Source organism: Asparagus officinalis, chromosome 1 (assembly GCF_001876935.1).
Source record: "Asparagus officinalis chromosome 1, Aspof.V1, whole genome shotgun sequence".
Lineage (NCBI taxonomy): Eukaryota > Viridiplantae > Streptophyta > Magnoliopsida > Asparagales > Asparagaceae > Asparagus > Asparagus officinalis.
The window spans coordinates 116438186-116458931 of record NC_033794.1 but is presented as its reverse complement, the minus strand read 5'-3'; the positions used below and the strand labels follow the sequence as shown (position 1 = coordinate 116458931).

The window sequence follows — 20746 nt, the reverse complement described above, 5'->3', positions numbered from 1 at the left end:
AGCCACCTTGGGGTGGCTCGGCCTTGGCCGAGCCACCCCGAGGTGGCTCGGCCACCGAGCCACCGAGCCACCTCAAGGTGGCTCGGCTGAGGCCGAGCCACCTTGGGGTGGCTCGGCTTTGGCCGAGCCCCCGCGGGCGGTGTTTTCCGACTTTTTCGAGTCGTTTTCTGTTGTCTCGTTTGTCCGTGTTTCGGTTGACCTGAGACTCTGATTTGATGATCTGATTTGGCAGTAAGTTGGATTCCTGATTTGGCAGTAAATCCGCTTCTGAGTTCGAGTCCGAAATTGATCTTGATTCGATCGTGATTCGTCCGAGTCCGCTCTCGGTTGGATGACTCGTTGATTCCTCAACTCATTAGCTTAATTCTGCACGCGGGTGGATTCATTCCGTCGCTTCCGTGCGATTCGTCGATCTCGTCGCCTCGTTGGCTCGTCGGGTTGTGGCGAGCTATGCTAGGGGACCTATAAGCAATTTTATATGCCTACAGATACCCCCTCCAAAGTATTTCAGTCTCGTTCTTTTATAGAAGAGTCTGGGATACTTTGGATATGATTGTCCCTACCTTCAGTCGGTATAATGGGATCTTGGAATGACTTCCGTTCTTGATTCCTTCAATTCTCCAGGCTATTCGGTGCTTTGTCGAAAGTCTGTAAGAGTTCCGGTGCTGCATTTATTGTCTGACCGTTTGTCGGAATTTTCTGAACTTGAAGTCAATTCCTTTTAGCTGACCATTGATTGTGGCGTCGAGTCTTTATGCACAACGCGTTATCCGGCGTAGTGTGGTTGAGTTATCCTTAAGAATATTTATAAACAATATTCTCCAGGAACTTCTCTGGAGTGTTTAAGAAGCAGTTTATACTCGTATACTTTTCGGAGTAAGAAGTAGTTTATACTCGTATACTTTTCGGAGTATTTAAGAAGCAGTTTATACTCGTATACTTTTTGGAGTAGTGATTCTCTCGTTGCAACGTATTGATTGGCGTTGACCCAGGGTTACGCGTTGACCGGCGCTGACCCTGGGGTTTTGGCCGTCGTACGTTGACCTTTTTGCTTGCAACGCGTTGACTGGCGTTGACCTAGGGTTATGCGTTGACCGGCGTTAACCCTAGGGTTTCGAATTTTGATGCATCCAAACTTACAAGTTATAATGATTGTGAGCAGTTTAACCTGATCCGCCCACTACCCATGAAAAGGCACATTTGGCACTTCAAAGTAGTGGGTTGGTGTTACAAAACCCTCTATTGTCTCCTTTAGACGAGCAGTAACACTATCTCGCAAGCATAAAGACAAGTGGTCAGGGGTGGGCTGTTTGCCTTCTCTTTGACGGTTATGGTCCCCCGCTGTATAAATACTCCCTACCACTTGTGCATGTACCAAGTAGATTTGCAAACTTTGAAGCAAGAGAGAGGTCTTCATTCACTCCTGAGATTCTAGAGTCTTTTGGGTTTCCTTGAGTTTAAGCTATAGACTGATATTGAGAAGATATTGTTACATTGCTAAGACATTACTTCGCGACTTCTTATTTTCTCGCTGAAACATAACCTTTAACCTTCTTCGTCTCGACTTGAATTATTACTACTATTTAGGAGGTTTTGTACATGTTACTAGGAGCAAATTTTATTTTTTTATTTTGTAAAAGGAAGTTGCCTGTAAAGCTCTGTTCTTTGTTCCATTTTAACATGTTTAATAGAGTTACAAGAATATTTCTTGAGAAAACATTGGTACATTTAAGAAGTACCACTTGCCTGCAATGAAACGATAGCCGTGACTAGAGACTATGCCTCATTATAGGACTTAAAGATTGATTGCGGATAACAAGATGCGACTGAGGATTTCTCTGTGGCATGTACTAAGCCTCTAAAAAGAGCATAATGTTTGCTTTGAGAGACCGGGGGATGAAGAAGCTCTATCTCACCTATGAAACTTCCTTGACTATTGCTTTCTTTGTGTATTTATTGGCCCACAAAGCTCTTGAGTGTGACAACCAAATGTGTACAAGCTGATGGTATTTTTATCTTATCAAAAGTAATAGTTTTGGCTCAGAGAACCCCCTCCATCTTTCAAGGGCCTTTAAGACTCAGTCTTTGCGTACTAGAGAATGTGAGGGGCAGAAAAACCATCTCTCAGGTGGTTCAGATGATACTAGGTTGATGACTTAGGTGGGGGTAGGCGTCCACTGCAGATGCTATTCAGTCACATGGATGTGAGACCCCGTCTCAACCTTGTCCATGGATAACTGTGTGGGCTATGATTTCCATTGATATTACAGTTTCATATCCACCTCGGAAGCGTTATCTGACCTGTAAGAGGCTTGCTAGAGGTCGGGGCGAGCAATCCAAACCATAAAGAAAAGGAGCAAACGCAGGAAAGATTCTGCTGAAGGATCCTCGGATGTAATGAGAAGAGGGCACATGAATTATGGTCCCAGTCAATTCTACTCTTGTTAGGCACCCCTGTGCGTGTCCAGCGTGCCAGGAGCCATGCTGCTTTGTTGGAACGTTCAGAATAGGGACCTAAAACGTTGACTGCTTTTCCACAGACTATTACAAATCATTCCTAAGTCTAGCTTATTTGAGACTAGCTTCTGTAGGTGGCACAGTATGATAGATTTAGTTGGGTTTCTGAAATACTTTATGGTGATAGCTAGACGGTAGAAGGGTGGACTCATTTACCTATCCGGGTGATGAAATGGATGTGACCATCCATTCTTTTTCTCCTGGCACATTGGACGCATCAGTTGTTAACTCTGTGGAAGAACCGTTGGTTCACCGGGTTTTATGGCCATCCCCAGAGACACTTACAATACAGTCTGGGATCTGTTGAGATGTTGAGGGTTCTTTTCTCTAAGCCATGGTAATGGTGAGAGGTGATTTATGCAATCACAGCCCAAGTGAGAAGCTGTGGGAGACAGGCACATGTTCGAGTATGCTAGATTTCCAGAGTGTTCCGCTCATTGATAGCTACTAGATCTGGGTATCGTGGACCTTCACTGGATTAATCGTCAGACTGAGTACATTTCATATCCAGTGAGTGCTTGGATAGGATGGTATCTAACTCTGGCTGGCGTTGATTATTTCCCACTACTGAGAATACACCACTTAGATTCTATTTCTAGTCATCGTCCTAATTATGTTTTATTGTGGCTCCTCGCACCCCCCCCTCCTGCTAGGTATGTCTTTCCCGCTTTGAGACCTTTTGTTGCAAAGATGTCTTGAGTGATGTTATTAGCAGGCCTGGCTAGGATCTCCACATCAATAGGATCTATGTGATCATTGTTAGAATTAGGCTCTCGTGCTACAAAAACTCAGTAGTTGGAGCCAAGAGAGTTTGCAAATGAGGTACAGAATTGTCATTTTCAGTTAACACTCCAGCCTCTGCACTTTCTCTAAATGTGGGGGTCGTTATGCTGACATTCAAAGGCTTGAGAAGGAGAGGATGTTCTTGGCGATTGGAACCGAAAGTATAGGAAAGAGCTATCGCCGCTCCAAGATGCTTCTTCTTCCGGTCGAATGCTTCTGATATTTCCGGATTAGCTATGGGGATTCTCCGGGTCCTGGAACTTGCAGCGAGCTCTCAGCAGGGGGTTGATTGACGATAACCGAGATGTTGGAAGAACTTTACAGCCAAATTTGTGTCCATATGAGAGATGCTGCTCAGTAGTAGGGCATGTGGTTCGTGAAAACAGCAAGCTCTCGCTTAGACTTTAGGCTGCCTGCCTCAAACCTTGATTCGATATCTGAATCATGCACTTAGGTGGAGAGATCAGCGTGGGAATTACAACGCTTATTGAGATTATTCCTCACGAGTTGTGTTTCGTTTATTCAAGCTCCTTGTGGCAGACTTATTTCCATTTCTTTCGTGCACTTCTATCTGTGCATTGCTCTTGGGCATTGAGGTGGGCCTCGCTGATACCGTGCGCGTGTGCTTATCCTCTCTCACGCAGGCGTTGCCGATGCGTTCTTCCATGGGACGTGACCTCGATCATTTTAGTCTTTTACAGGTGTACTCGAACAATTCCGCTTTATTGAGGAACGGAGCACTCCTGTTGTCGAGTGGCTACTCGTTGGTGCATATGCAACAAGCACTCCGACACTCTCATACTAAGTTGTGTGAGGCTGTTTGTACCTCTTTTCTCGATTTTACAAGACTCGTTGTTTTCCAGTCCACGTTGGTAGTCTCTGACTATTGGCTACCTGACTGATTGTCTCAGGTGGATGCCCTCATAGTGCTTTCGGCATTATTGTATAGATGTCTAAACTGAGAGGCGTTGCTCGAGCCGTTGTCCTCATCGAGCGGGTCTCTTGAATAGAGAAGCAGTCCACACCGCTCCTTTGGTGGACGGAGGAATCTGCAGTTTCGAACCAGTGATTGGTTCGTAACGAAGGATAGACTGGCACCTGGACCGTCACCCTTGACGCAACTTTGCGGCGTCAATCGATATTGAGCGGTCGCACTTGTCGTGATAGCTTCACACCTATTCCGTAGCCACGGGCACCTTTCTGTTGGAAGAGAACTCCTTGAACTTCTGTTGAAACTTTACTGCTGCTACAGAGTTATCACGAGGTTGATCTAGGAACACGAGGATTGGAGCCAAATAGAGTAAGTTCTACAAATCATATAGTTCGTGAATCAAACTGGCGTATCTTTCGACCTCCTCCACGACCGGGATGAGATCGCTGGCTGGCGCTCGATCTCGTCGGCCGAGATCGTGGCTCTCCACTGTGGTCGCCAGATTGTTCGCGGGAAATTCGTGCTTTCTTCCATAATGATGTTCATTGTACACTCTTGTTTAATTAGCTTTATCGATTAACAAAGATCCGTGTCTTTTTATAACGATCCGGTTACAACTGAACAATCAAATAAATAGAAATGAAAATTACAACTTTGTTTCCTTGTTTGATCGAACGAATCAACGGCTCTGTATTTCCGTCGCTCTCGCTTTGTGGTTCTTTGCTGCGCCTGACGTTGTTTGCCGTGGGACCACGCATTTTTGGCGATCTAAGATCGCGATTCGGATCTACGAAAAGGTACGACGGTGGGTATTATTCCACGAAGGAAATAATAGCCGGGGGCGATTGCATTCCACCAGAGGAACAATCTTTTTCTTATTTTTTTATTTTGCTTCAAGTCTCAGATCTAAGACCAGCTTAGATCGGAGTTGTACACGTATAGATCTGAGATCTCGGTCTCTCGACACCTGACCGCTTATTTGCATTGACGGTCGCCGAGCACCAGAATCTGGGATGAGCAAGTCCTTGAAAGTCCTAAAAGTTTGAATCTTGTTAAATCTGAGTCTCCAATATCCAGCAGGGCTTCGCCTCTCCAAATTTTCCAACCCTCAAAACTGAACAAGCCCTAGCTATTTATAAGCACTCAGATCTTTGCCTAGGCACAGATCCTGGCCGGCCACCTCAGGGGTGGCTCGGCTCTGCGCCGAGCCACCCTGAGGTGGCTCGGCTGCCGCAGGCCCTTGGGTGGCTCGGCTTGGGCGAGCCACCTGAGTTTGGCCGGCTTCGCGCCCGAGCCCCGTCTAGTGTTCGTGGTTTTTGGGTTTTCGTGTGATTGGATTAACTTAGGTCTTGTTGATTTGGTGATCTGATTGGCAGTTAAATCCCGGAATTCCCGATTAGGCAGTAAATCCGCTTTTGAGATTGAGTCGAAACGTCTCTGATGTCGATCGTCATTCGTCCGGTATGCCTTGGTTGGATGACTCGTTACTCTTCGAACCCGTTGGCTTGATCCCGCAGTTATGGATGCCATTCCGGTCGCTATGATGCGATTCGTCGATGCCGCTCGCCTCCGTTGGTTCTGTCAGCGTTTGTGCGAGCCTGACCATAAAGGACCTATAAGCATTTTATATGCGTACAAATATATGTATATATAATATATTCATACTATGTATAATATGATGTGTGTATATATAACTCTCTCTTATATATTATAATGTATGTATTGTATGTATTCTATATACTTCTTTCTTATACTATACATGTATATATAAGTCACTTCAATTATATTCTTACAAGAACAACTTGACATACTCATCCTTATATATTGTATTACTCTCTCTTACTATAAGTATATATAAGGTATACACTCTCTTATATATGTATAAATATTATGGTGTATATAATATATACTCTCTCTCTTAGTTAATATGTAATATATAAAGTATACTCTCTTATATATGTTAATAATATGTGTGTGTGTGCCTCTCCACTCTCCTCCTTAGTTATTCGTATATATAGTATCGCTCTCTTATAATCATGTATAGTCTCTCTTATATCAAGTATATATAAGTATACACTCTTTATTATGTATAATATATGGTGTATTAGATATACTCTCGCTCTTAGTATAATAAAATGGTTTATATATAAGTATACTCTCTCTTATATATGGTATATTATGTGTGTGTAATACTCCTCTTAATATATATGCTTATATAATATAGCTCTCTCTTATATATGTATACTCTCTCTTATATAAGTATATATAGGTATACACTCTCTTATTTATATATGTATAAATATAATATGTATACTCCATCTTATAAAGGTATACTCTCTCTTATATATGTATACTCACTCTTATATAAGTATACTCTCTCTTATATATGTATAATATGTGTGTGTATACTCTCTCTCTTAGTATATAAGTATAGTATATTACAACGGCTACTTCTTCCCCATTGGCCAGACGGGCAATGGCTACTTATGCGATTTTCTCTCTCTCAAATATAGATTATAAATATATATAATATATTTACATATAATATATGTATATATAATATATATAATATATGTATATATAATATATAGTTACATAATAATTTATAAGTATATACTAATACATAATTATATAAAATATAATAAATTTAAACTAATTTTTAGCATTTTTTATCAAAAAAAAAAAAAAAGAAAAGAAAAAAATTGAAAAAAATCCGGGCCGACCCGGAGCCCGGCCTGGTTGGGCCCGGGTCCGGGCTCCGGTTTTGCCCGGCCCGGCCCGGCCCGGATGGACAGGCCTAAGGAAACTTCTCTATGATCCTTTAGACCATGGGTACCAAACCCCTTGGCTAAGGGGCAACCCACAAAGCATACGTACGGTCTCGAGTATTCTACAAAAATAAATTCATGTACGTGATTCTAAGAGGGTTAAATCTGAGACCTTAGAGTATTGTTGATTTGCAGCTTAGCAATACTTTTATAATAGACGACAAAAGTGAGGTTTTATATTACAAATACATATATCATGGATGAAAGGAGTCCTACATAAATTTTATTAAAACAAAACTAAATAATATACGGTTAAAGAATCATAGAAAACATTAGTGGGTGGCTCACCCCTGAGCCCCTTGAGGGGGGACGATCCACAACAGAAGTTCCGTGTTTGAATCTCCCCTTAGGTAATTAAACTCCCCTCGTGCAGCGTCTACCGCTCCGTGCTTAGGGCTAGTCCCATAAAAACAACAGAAGAAGAATCAAAGAAGAGATTCTAGCTAGGGTTGGGCAGCCCGGGTCGCCATGGGTCACGATCCGACCCGAGTTGTAGTTGAATGGGCCCGATTCGGTTCATCATATACCTGAGTCATGGGTCGGGCTAGGTTCAACCCTATACCTAAGATCAGAGAAGTAGGCCATGATATATTTTTTGGTTGGACTAGTCGTTCTTTTAGCCATTTGAGTCTGTAACTAGTTTTTTCTTTAGCCCTTTGGGTCTACAGCTAGCTGTTAACAAAGCCAAAAGGTCATAGAGTTTTGGCTCGTGGGCCTTTTGGCCCACTGAGAAATAAAACATCAATCTTTAAGCTCGCTGCTATCTACTTGAAAGGATCAAAAAGTTTAATACTAGTTTAAAAATAATTTAATACAAGTTTAAATTAATAAAAAATAAATTAGAAATAACTTTATAATTGTAAATACAAGTTTATAATTAAAAAGACTGGTCCACGCCCACCCCTAATTCTAGCTAACACACTTATGTTCCTATCTACTAAGATAAATCATCACCGAGAATGTCAAAATATTAATAATAAACTATACATATTCAAATTTAGCACCAGAAGAAAATATCAATATTTTGGAATGTAATCTCTATATATGATGTAAATGAAGAAATAATGGTTTTTTCCCTTTGTGTAGGGCCCCAAACTTAATCCTTTTTCCCCCTCTCAATCTCATTTATTTTTAATTAAGCCCCATAAATTTATAAGTCCGTCTAGATAAGTACCTTAAGTTTAAAGACGTACATAATCCTAGCGTAACTATTTTTAAAAATCTTGCTCGTTTCACCGCCATCTTCTCTAAAAATGTTTACCCATAACACCTACATCAGGGTCCAATCGACACATCTCAACAAATAAAAAACAGAAAAAGTGACATACTAGAGGAAGATGAAGGGGAAGAGGCTATATCACTCTTGCTACTCTAGAAGTAACAACTATAGTTGAAACATGACAAACAAGATTAACAATATTTAGATAAATCATTTTAGAGAACTTATAAATTTGCGGGACTTATTTAACATATATGAGATACGGGGGACTTATCTTGAAAATAGTCAATAGTGGGGGACTTAAAAAGGAAAACCCTTAAACCCATATGCTTTGTGTCGGATTAATAATCACAAATCTCACAACTTTTCAATTTTTGTTGTCTTTACTTTTTGTTCCATTGGACCATTATTCATCCTTTACAACATGAAGACGTTGACCCTCTTCATATTCTTGAAAAATCTCCCCACATTTCCTCTCTCCTCTATCTCTCTCCTCCTCCTCTAGAAACAGAAGTACGATTCTTCAAAAATTTCAAACTCACGACTCTCAAGTACTACTTTATTCATTCATTGTTCCAATATCTAGAGAGAGAAACTAGAGAGAGAGAGAAACTGAAGAGAAGGAAATGGTGACCAAGAGATTGAGGAAATTGTATGCAAAGGACGCCAAGAAGTTCTTGAACCATGTGATTGAGGACAAGCCCCTGTTGCCCTTTTTGATCCCATTGGGGTTCTTTGCTTGGGCTATTGAGAGATGGCTTGTGCCTTTTTCCAACTGGGTTCCTCTTGCTTTTGCTGTTTGGGCTACGATTGAGGTGAATTTCTCTGTTTTTTTGTGGATTTTTTGGTGATTTGGGTTATTGGGGATTAATGACTTTTGTTCAATTTGGTTGTTTTTTTGGGTTTATGTTTTAATTCTACGTAAAGGTATGAACTTAGTACTTGTGGTCTAGCTAATTGATCATTGATTGCCTTACTCTTAACAAAGGAACTCACATTTAAAAAAAAAGGACCGCCTCTAGTTATGGTTAGTAGTTATTTAGTTGATTCAGGACGCCGGGTCTAGACTCTAGATTGATTTCGAAGTTGAATTTGGTCATTCTGTGTGTTTTTTTGCCTAACTCCTGAGTGATTCACACTTTTAGATATTGGAGTTTGGCGATTTAAAGTTTACTTAAAGATGATATGCTATTGTAGATTAGCTAAAAATGTTTATTGGAGTTTGGCGATTTAAAGTTTATTTAAAGTTTAATTGCTTGAATCAGCTGATTTGGGCTGTTGGGTGTGAAGAAATGATAGTGGGTGCCTTTCTCTTACTGTAAGCAACATGCAAAACTTTAGCTTTGTGAGCCTTTTCTGGTGGCAAATGGCATCAGATGGACACTTTGATGTATTGTGGTATAATTGAGGGGATTTAGCTTGTTGTGTTAGATGGAAATTAAAAGTAAGGTTTTAACTTGTTAGTGTATAGTTCGTAATTGGATAGTGTATACGAGTAGGTTAGCTAACTTAAACTTTAATTGCTTGAATTGTAGCTGTTCTGCATTGTTGGGCATGATGAATAGTGGTGTTTACCTTGTATTATTGATGAAATTCGCAAAATTGTTGTGGTGGCTAATGGTATTTCACTTGATTTAATGGACCGATTTTGTTCCAATTGATTAAATCTGGTTCTCATTTGTTTTATTCCTTAATTATTCATGACATTTCTACAGATTAAACCAGCTCATTTGGACTTTCAGTCTTTCAGATATGAAGGAATAATGTTACCTTACACAGTTACACTTAATGAACAAACGTGCAAAATTTTAACTTGGTAAACGTTTGTGGGTGTTTAATGGTTCAGCTGGCTTTTTTTATGTCTGTTAAGTAGTTGTGTGTTTTAGATGATTTGGCTTGTTGGATTTGGATGAATGGTGGAGATGAATTTGGTCCTTTTATTGGAGTTAAGGCTTGAATTCTTCATTTCTTACATCTATAAGGGTTTGAATTTGGTATTTCAAATTTCATCGTTAGACAATACTTGTGTGATAAAATAAACCAAGTGTTGATTGCGTGAATTAGCTGAGTTTAAGGTTTTGGGCATTAAGGAATGATAGCAATTGCCCTTAATCATTTAGTTTCTTGACTAGACTTGAACTGCAGTTTGTTTGCCCCTTATCTGTAGATGTAGGACAGCCGTGTGGTACCTAGAGGTTGACTAATTTGAGATTTATAATTCTATAAATAACACCCCTCCCTAGTATCTCATTGATCTCTTGCCTCTTCGATTCAATTTTATAGTAAAAAAGAACCACTGGTAGTCTCTAGTAGCATGGGTTCGAGGTTATTAACATTGTGGGTTGAAGACACGTTTGGAGCAACAAAAGATCTTTGCCAAATTTCTTGTGAGGATGTATTTAAACCCTACTTTTAGTTTCCATCATAAATCTAGGTAGGATCTTATGGGTATACATTAAAAGATAGGATAAGAAATGAATGTATCCGTAGTAAATTAGAGGTTGCACCTATTGAGGATAAAATGAGAGAGAATAGATTAAGATGGTTTGGTCATGTACAAAGGAGACCCCTTAGTGCACCGATTAGGAAAAATGATAATATTAGAGTTAATGAGGCTAGGAGATCTAGAGGGCGACCAAGTATGACTTGGTCAGAAGCAATTAAGAAGGATATCATTAAGACTAACGTAATGGAGGAAATGACCCGCAACAGAATGGAATGGAAAAATAGGATTCATGTAGCCGAACCCAAATATTTGGGATAAAGACTTGGTTGTTGTTGTTGTTGTATAAATCTAGGTAGGATCTTGGATTTAATTTAGTTATACTAGAGAAATATATCACCCACCTATTTGTCATATACATACCGAAGAAGGCCATGCTTTAAACCCTAGTCTCCTTAAAAAACCTCCATCTTAGATCAAAATTCCTTTTAATAGTTAAACAAATTAAATATTAAAAAATTTATGTATGTATCAACATTATTGTTAATTTATACATCTATTGTTATTGCAATTGATGATCATAGAAATTTTAGAAAATGCTTCGAAAACAGAAAATCGTGTCTAATTCATGTATGACTTGTGTTCGACATGACATGACCTCATGTTTGAAATATCCATGCTACCTAAGTGCATATAGATTCTAAACCCTTAGACAAAGATTAGATATTTTTAATTGCAAACTCACAATCTTTTTTGATTTCGTCACAGTAAGTTTGAAATAATAAAGGCTGTAAGTTCAAAATGATCTCCTCTCTTCCTCCCTACCTCTCCCTCTCCCACTCTGCCTCGTGTAATACCAAGGATCTGAAGGGGGTATATATGTGACAAACCCTTTTCATTAGACAATTCTGCCACATAATGACAATTAGATAGCTTGGCAATACAAAAATTAAGCACACAAGAGGAGAACATTGGATTAATTGTACCTGTTAGTTTTTCACACTCTCTTGTTTCTGTTCTTATATGATCTGACTTGCAGATTCTTCATGTAGTTTGGAATCTACTGGAGTTCACTCCTTTGGGTGATTTACACCGAGATATGGTTTTGAATGGGGGAATGGTGCAGATTGAGGTTAGATTGATTCAGGGGTAGATCCAAATACATGGGAAGGGATAATAATTGCATGGAACCCAATTCGTTCCGGTTCACGGAATGGGAATGGGAACGTGGTACACCACTTATTTGGAATTGGGTGCAAAGGGGTAAAGCTAATATGGTACATTAGGGGATGTGGTATGTTTTAGGTTCGGTTTTTAAATGTAGGAATCTGAGTTCCTAATGTACAATTCTATGCAAGAGTCAAATTCAAGGATTGGTAATGGTAAAAGAATTTTCAAGATGAAATTGCGGTACGCTTTTTGTTGTTTATTTTTCTGAAAGTGGTTATTTTGTTCCAAAATATTAACTAATTTGAATTCTAAATCGGGTCGCGGGTAGGTGACCCAGTTAGATAGTGTATCGCATTTCAGGATGATTGAATCCTAGTTATGGTTCGCTATAGTGACCCACATTCCCGACATCTATGGGAGGGATGCAGTTGCACCCCTAGAAATTTATAAATTGAATATAAGCCCTTGTAGTATTTACAATCTGTCCCCGCCCCCCACCCCCAAAAAAATAAATGTTTGATATATGTGCATTGCTCAATGCAAAACCAATTGGCCCTCGTACTAGTTACTTTATGTTTGAATTTAGGTATTATTCAACTCATCTACTCATAGATATTTATTGATTAAAGACGACAAATTTGATAAAATATTACCTACGTTATCAGGTGGTTTTTTTTCCTTTTTTAAAAGTTATGTTAATGCTCTGTATGATACACACACACATACAACACGCGCGCGCGCACGCACACACGCACTCACTTGGACGAAGATCATTAAATTCTTAAATTCACACACACACACACACATACTTGGACGGAGATCATTAAATTCTTAAATTTACACACACACACACACAAATACTTGGACGGAGATCATTAAATTCTTAAATTCTAGAAGACAGACATGATAATTTTCTGTGCAGTATGGGAGATTCCACCGTCAAATACTTATAGAGGAGTTGAATGGCAGATGGAAGCAGCTTATATTGAACACGACAGTATGCTTTTAACTTTTATGATTTTTTTCAACTCAGTTAGTTTGGAAAAGATATTCTTATCTTTGTTCTTGTATGGCAGCCCATAACGCCATTTGAACCTTGTGAGTGGCTGAACAAGCTACTATTAGAAGTTTGGCCCAATTACATGGAACCAAAACTCTCAAGTAGATTTTCCTCGATTGTGGAGGTGAGCATCTATATTTAAGTTATTTGATGGTAGTGTTTTGTTTTAAGCTTCACTTTTAATAATTGTGATAATTAGTTGACAATTAAATTTACTGTTTTATCTAACATTATTAGTTGTTAGTTATAAAACTGTTTTATTTCTACATTATATCATTCACAACTTGTGCAACGTGGTAGCGGAAAAAGTGAACAAACACTTTCTCCTCCTCTATCCCAGTGTTTAATCTTTTACCCAAATATTACCAGCTGTCAGTTCTCATTGGCATTATTGTTATCACAACGTTCACATTTTTCATTATTTGCCAATCTTAGGGCCTCAAGGTTCATAAATATTTTTTCCCTTAAAACTTGTAAATTACAATTGTTTCCGTACGCCATTGTTTCTAAAGTTTCTTTCTAATTTTTGGCTTCTACTAATTGAAACTACGGTATAAAATCAGATTCGGATCATTGTTGAGAGGGTAAAATTGCAAATATCAGAAAGGAATGGTAGAAATATCCAAATATTTACTGTGATGTTATCTACATATTGGTCTTGAGCTCAGTCAGATTCGAACTAACAGCTTGTTGTTCAGATTCTCTAGCATTCTCTAGAACTGAAGCTGTAAACTTGCCATCCTACGAAAAAACAAGAGAGAGTGTTGAAGAGCTTTTACATTGATTATATGCTCAATTGTATCTTATTTGTTCATTCATTCATTTAGCAAGGTTTTAAATATCGTCCGACATGTCTGACATGTCGGCCGACATATCGGTTTGAGGGTTTGACCGACACGACATAGGCGTTTTTAACTCGTATGTCGGTTTTCAGGGCCAAATCGGAAATATAAGGGTCATTTCGGGCATATCGGTCTATTTTTTAGCTTTGAAAAATCAATCGATATGGTACTTTTTTTTAAGATCTGTTTTTTATTATCGGGTTTGGATTTAGTGATAAATACCCAAACCCGTTTGACCCGTTCTCATGTTTAAGGGTTTCTTATGAACCCGATAGAAAGAATTTATGAATCCAAATCCATATATTATTTACTTTTTTATATGTTTAGTTTATAGAATTTATAAAGTATGCTTATATTGAATTTATGAATGTTTAGATTACATTTAGGACATGATATTATACATATGCGCACTACCTGATATGACAATCCGATATTTAGTCAATGTCCCCCGATATATCCCCGATTTCCGCTATCCGATATGGATTTCAGTCATCCGATATGAACCCGACATCCAACATTTAAAACCTTGTCATTTAGAGAACTTACATAAAGATGGAAGATTTACTTTCTAAAAGAAAATCTAATCTATCATCATCAATTGGGTGCAGGTTGAAAGGTTATGTATTAATTTGAAAGCTCATTAAGGACATTTTTCAGATAGATTTAATTTTTCTTTTGTTTTATGTTGCAAATATATAAAATGAACGATTTTGTGATATGCAGAGGCGCATGAAGAACCGGAAACCAAAGCTTATTGTAAGTGGTATATTGGCTAGTTAATCCATATATGAATCTATTAATGATGAAGTGTAAACTTGTTGAGTTAGTGAGACTTTTATCTTTGTCTAGGAAAAACTAGAATTGCAGGAATTTTCACTCGGTTCATGCCCACCTAACTTGGGAAGAACGGGGATGCATTGGATTACTTCAGGTGACCAGGTTTGTTCTAAACTACATTTTGAAAATATGATTCTCTACATTATAGCAAGTGAGAAAACTAAGAACAGTTTTATAACTTTTGTTATATGTAACACTTTCTGTCATTTATTCAACTTTGCTATTGAAAGCTCAAACTTGGTCACTAACTCAGTAAGTCTTATCCTATTTTAACATCAATATTACTGTAAATAATTCGTTCGTATTTGTGCTTCCCTCTTTTTGCTACAAAACTCCATCTTCATTCTATATTCATTGGTTCCATGTATAAATCGTGTATCATAAAGGAGTTAGCTGTTGAAAAATCTTCATCCTCTTCTCTTTATCCCTTCTAATAATACTAAACTTCATAGGTGTCTGGTGCTGTTTTAAGAGGCTTTCTGATTTCCTGTTGAAAACTTTGAAATGATTATAATTTTCTAAGCTTCTTAAGATCATTTTCATGTGGAGGCATATAGGGGATATGGAGTAGGGGTGATCATACGGTCGGTTGGTTCGGTTTTGCCTAAATTTGGGTGAACTGAAACCGAACCTTCTGTGGCTCGGAACTGAACTGAAACGAATCGGGTTGGTCGGTTCGGTTTATTCAGTTTAATGTGGGAATAGAATGCTAATGCCTATTCTCACGTTTGGGTGCAATTAATAAGAGAATGATCGGGAATGGACATATTTAGAAGTTATGCATTTTTTGATTCCCACTTAAGTGGGAATGCCCATCCCTACCATCTCATTGGGAATGATCCTTCCCACATAAACTGGGAATGAAGGGAAAGTGGGAATGTACATTCTAGCTTCCAAAAGAGATTGTGTTTGGTATGAAGGAATGAGAAGTGAGAATTGTCATTTTATTTACACTTATTCCTCTGTATCAAATGAGGCCTTAGCAAGTGATGAAGTTCACCCAAATATTTGAATTCCTGTGCAAAAAAGAGTTTCATCCTGCTCATGGTTGTCAACCTTCAGTTACGCACAAGCAGTACTTAAATGTATGAGTATATTATTCTTTGGGAAGTTTCAAGTGTGTAAGATTCTAATTTTTTTTTAAAGTTCAACTTATTTTTTATTGGATGCTAAATTCATAATTTGTTTTATGCATTGACAGAAAGTCCTGCAGCTAGGTTTTGAGTGGGATAGTAATGAAATGAGCATTATGCTAATGGCAAAGTTAGCAAAGCCACTAATGGGGACTGCTCGTATTGTAATCAACCAGATTCACATCAAGGGAGATGTAATCTTTATACCTTCTCAATTCTTGTTGATTTTGCCATCCTCAATTTTAATGTTTTATTAAGCACATGTTATCACTGCTATCTGTGCACGTAAACATGTAGAACCATATAAATAAATGTCATATTAGTAGATAGTGCAATTAGTTATATATTTTCAGAAATCGTAATGACACAGAGGAAGCGAAGCTGCAACTAACACTTGAAAAGTAAAAGAGATTAATTTATATCAGTCTGCACACCTTTTGTTCTGTTCCATAACTTCTTCCAAGAACATCCAATGCGTTAACAGTTTAAACTTTAATGTATTAAAAAGATAGATTCATTTTTGTATCAATATGTTATTAACCTTTGAACTTTTGAAATAATGCAAAATTCACATTCTAAATTGACACAAAATTATGCATGTTGTTGAACAGACACTGCATACCATGTATCATTCTTTTCTCATCGGAAAAACAGTGTTCTCGAGTTTTGTAGTGAATAATAGTTTGGCTATTACCTTTCCACATGGTGCTTCTGATGACAAAAAGTAGTAACCTTGTTGAGAATTTTTCTGTAAAAATAATCACGACTCAACAACAACAATTTGTTTCTCCAGATTATCAAGACCCACAAATTCATGCTTCGGAAACCTTTATAATTATCTACTTGCCGGATAATAGTGACCCTTTGCTTCATCAAATTTGTGTGTGCGCACGTTATTATTATTATTATTATTATTATTTTTTTGGGGGGGGGGGGGGGCCAAAAATTAAAGAAATGTTTTTGATGTGAATGACTAATATTTGCAGATATAATGGTTGCTGTAATGGTATGCATCTGATATCCAATTGACAAATCAAGAAATTGAAGAACTTTTAGTTGTAGGTTTTTTGTGGAATTTCTCTCCCTTCGAAGGATACAATATAATTATATTGTCAACCTAGAGATACAGAAAGAAACTCACCCCCTTAAGGACCCTGGGACACAGAATACTAATCCCCCACTCAATGAAATCCACTTAACAAAAAGATAACTTCTCTCAATATTCTGCTACTTTTCTATATATATATATATATAAAAGTGCAGCAGAAATGAGAATGGTATATAGGACGAGTGTGTATATACACACGATGATATAAAATGATTGCACTAGTAGGAAGTTAGAGGTTGCTCCCAAGGTTTTAAATATCGGTTATCGGGGATTTATCGGACGGTCAAAATCCTTATCGGATAGCGGAAATCGGGGATATATCGGGGATAAGTAGTATTTATCGGAGTGATATAGTGGATGATGTATATATATAATATAATAACTAAAAATGTAATCTAACCATGCTTAATAAAATATAAACATACCAAAATGTAAATAACCATGTTTAGAATCACTAACCAATTGTTGAAAGAGAAACTTGCAGTCTCCACAATTAATCCCAGTAAATCAGTAATACAAGTCTGAGAAGTCTCACAACAGAAATTCTATAAGATTAAAAAGAAAAAAAATTCCTATTTGAGTAGATAATTCAACAGTCAACAGTCAGTCAGTCCTCACAAGTAGATAATATCTGTTCAAATCAAAAATCAACTTAAAAAATAGAAAACCACAGCCAGAGACGAAGGCTAGAAGAGAACGACAAAATTAAACTTAGGAAACAGCAGCAGAGAGAGAGACGAAGGCCAGAAGTGAACGAAAATGAACTTCGAAGGTGAGAAGAGATGAATGATACCTGTTCGAAGTCGAGGCGAGCGTGAAGAGGCGAGGTTCTCTGGAATTCGCGAAGGCGAGAGAGGCAGTTTAGGGTTCGCCGGAGATTCACGAAGTCGACGCGAGAGAGGAGGATTCACGAAGTCGCTGCTCGCTGGAGATTCACGAAGTCGCTGACTCGCTGCTCGCTGGAGATTCACGAAGTCGTGGTTGGCTGCTCGCTGGAGATTCACGAAGTCGCTGCTCACTGGAGAGTGGAGATTGACGAAGGCGAGAGGGGAAGAACAGCCGCCAGAGAGGAAGTCTTGGGTTTTCAGAGACGAAGTCGTGGTTAGGGCTTACCTTTTCTTTTCATTGCGAAGTCGGGTCGGGTCGGGTTTCACATCTCAAACTCAAAAACCCAGTGCTGCTCTTAGCCGATAAACCCGATAAAAATCACAGAGTTATCGGGCGATAATCTCCTTTATCGGCGGTTTATCGCCGATAATGTGCCAAAAACGATAACCGATTACAATTTCACGTTATCCTCGCGGCCAGCCCAAAAATCCGATATATCGCCGATAATACCCGATATATCGCCGATATTTAAAACACTGGTTGCTCCTATAGACCATAAACTGAGAGAACTGTTTGAAATGGCTCTGTCATGTACAACGGAGGTCGTTAAATGCATTGATTAGGAGAAATGATAAGATTATTATAATTAATGCACGAGGAAAGACTAGACATAGGCATAAGAGAACTATGCCAGAAACTATTAAGATCGATTATGGATATGATAATGCTCAACTTAGTGGAGTAGACAGCCCTCAACATAAATGAATGCAAGAGTGGGATTCATGTAGCTGACCCACAAAACTTGGAGAAAGGCTTTGTTGTTGATATTAAGTTTCTGAATCAATATAGATTCATGTTCTAACTAGATCCAAAATTTTCATGTTGTTGGACTGACATTGGATATTCCCATATCAATATAATAAGGGGATATTGGATTATAAGATGCCATCTTATTCAGCAAAATGAGTTGCCAAGAGATAGGAGTGTCGAGGTCCAACTGCTCACACGGGACTAGCAGGGGTGTCCCATCATTTGTCTGTCTCTTGGTAGGTCCACCTTAGATGTATTTTTCCATATATGCGTTGGTATATAAGTTTTACTACTTCCCAGAGAATTTTGAATCGTTCCCTTCCCATTGAAACTCAACGGTGTGGTGTTCACTTTAATTATACATTCTATTGTTGTTATTCTATATAGTTGGAGGTCTTTAGAAGTTTTTTGTTTTCTTGTTAGTGCATTAAGTGGCCAAAACATGGATGGCCTGAGCACCAACTTGCTTTCTGGATGGATAAGCATATATATGCACACATAGGGTTGTAGTCCATTGTTCTTTTTAGACAGGACATGCCAATACACATACCATGATACACATAAGTGCCGTATATTCTCTAAACCAATTTTCTTTTTCCTATATCATTCTTTGCATAATGTTTGCTCATTTTATATATTCTTTCCTAACATACAGAATCTTACTATTCTTTATAAATATCATTTTTAAATTTCATAGAATGTCCATCATTCAGGCTTATTAACTTTTCATCCTGCAGCTCCACCTGATGCCAATTCTTGATGGTCAAGCAATACTGTATTCATTTGAATCTACCCCTGAGGTTCGACTAGGTGTGGCCTTTGGAAGCGGTGCAAGCCAAACACTTCCAGCTACTGAACTTCCTGGTGTTTCAACTTGGCTTGTATGTTTCCATTCACCATTGTTTTATTTTGGACTTTTTTCTTGAGTGACATCGTGTAGACTATTTCTGTACTAGTTTTAAGGTTTTTCTTCTTACTTCCCTTTCAATCAGGTAAAGCTTTTCACTGAAACTCTAGTAAAGACAATGGTTGAGCCTCGTCGGGCATGTTACTCTTTACCATCAGTAGATCTAAGGAAGACAGCTGTTGGTGGTGTACTTTCAGTTACTGTAATTTCAGCTGGTAAATTTGGTAACAATAGCTTAACAGGAAGCAATCAATTATCAGGAAGTTTTGGGAATCAAGTTTTACAGACATTTATTGAAGTAGAAGTTGGTGATTTGACCCGAAGGACAAATTTCGGTCAGGGACTTAGTCCTAGATGGGATTCGACATTTAATATGGTGCTCCATGGAAATACGGGAATTGTCAGATTTCATCTTTATGAACAGGATCCGGGCAATGTGAAATTAAACTACCTGACTAGTTGTGAGATAAAGGTACATATTGAGTGAACCCCCAAGTTTATTGAAATCCTTTGTTTTGGTGCACCGTGCATCTTATTTGAGATTAAATCCTAATTAAAGGTAGCTTATGAGGTTGACAGCTTATTATTGTTTTCGACAGATGAAGTACGTTGCAGATGACTCTACAATGTTTTGGGCAATAGGTCGTAAATCTGGAGTGCTGGCAAAACAAGCTGAATTTTGTGGGAAACCAGTTGAAATGGTTGTTCCATTCGAAGAAACTAATTATGGAGAGGTATTGTCTTAATTTACATAGCTCATTTTTGTATAAAGTCGTCATCTTTTCTTTTTCCTTTTCTCTAGTTATATAGGTCAGAACCGAGCAGTATGAACAGCATAGACATTTCAGTTATCACATTTTGAATATAACTTTTATTCATTTATTAGGAGACATGAGAAATTGTTGAGATATATGATGTATCATGCCTAAATGTGATCTTAATTATAATAATGATATTTTTTAGCATCATAAGGTTTCTATTGTATAGCTGAAGAGTCATGATAAATTTCATCTATTTTCCAGCTGGCAGTTCGGCTTGTGTTAAAAGAATGGCAATTTTCTGATGGTTCTATCAGCTTGCGTAACTCGGTTTACAGTCAATCTCAGCCTTCTATAAATGGCTCATCAAATCTCCTATCAAGAACAGGGAGGAAACTCATGGTGACTGTAGTAGAAGGAAGAAATCTAACTACAAGAGATAAATCTGGAAAATGTGATCCTTACGTGAAACTACAATACGGAAAGGTTGATTGTATCTTCATATCTTCTGAATTATTTAGTTACCTTGTTATTATTTTCTTTTCCTTCTATTTTAGTGACTTCAGAGAAAA

At 38.1% G+C, this 20746-nt stretch overlaps 1 protein-coding gene across 3 annotated transcripts in view; it reads left to right on the top strand.

Annotated features, from left to right (window-relative positions):
* LOC109829139 (extended synaptotagmin-1) overlaps nt 8684-20746 on the top strand; it is a 24207-nt gene continuing 12144 nt past the window's right edge. Inside the window, exons 1-10 of one of the 3 annotated variants that reach the window (XM_020396256.1) lie at nt 8684-9093; nt 12814-12888; nt 12968-13075; nt 14517-14549; nt 14643-14732; nt 15832-15957; nt 19247-19390; nt 19502-19888; nt 20016-20150; nt 20439-20660. In XM_020396256.1, the coding sequence (XP_020251845.1) occupies nt 8905-9093; nt 12814-12888; nt 12968-13075; nt 14517-14549; nt 14643-14732; nt 15832-15957; nt 19247-19390; nt 19502-19888; nt 20016-20150; nt 20439-20660 (1509 nt within the window). In that variant the 5' untranslated portion in view covers nt 8684-8904. The remainder of the gene's footprint in view (nt 9094-12813; nt 12889-12967; nt 13076-14516; nt 14550-14642; nt 14733-15831; nt 15958-19246; nt 19391-19501; nt 19889-20015; nt 20151-20438; nt 20661-20746) is intronic. The other 2 variants (XM_020396255.1, XM_020396254.1) reach the window with 2 other exon arrangements.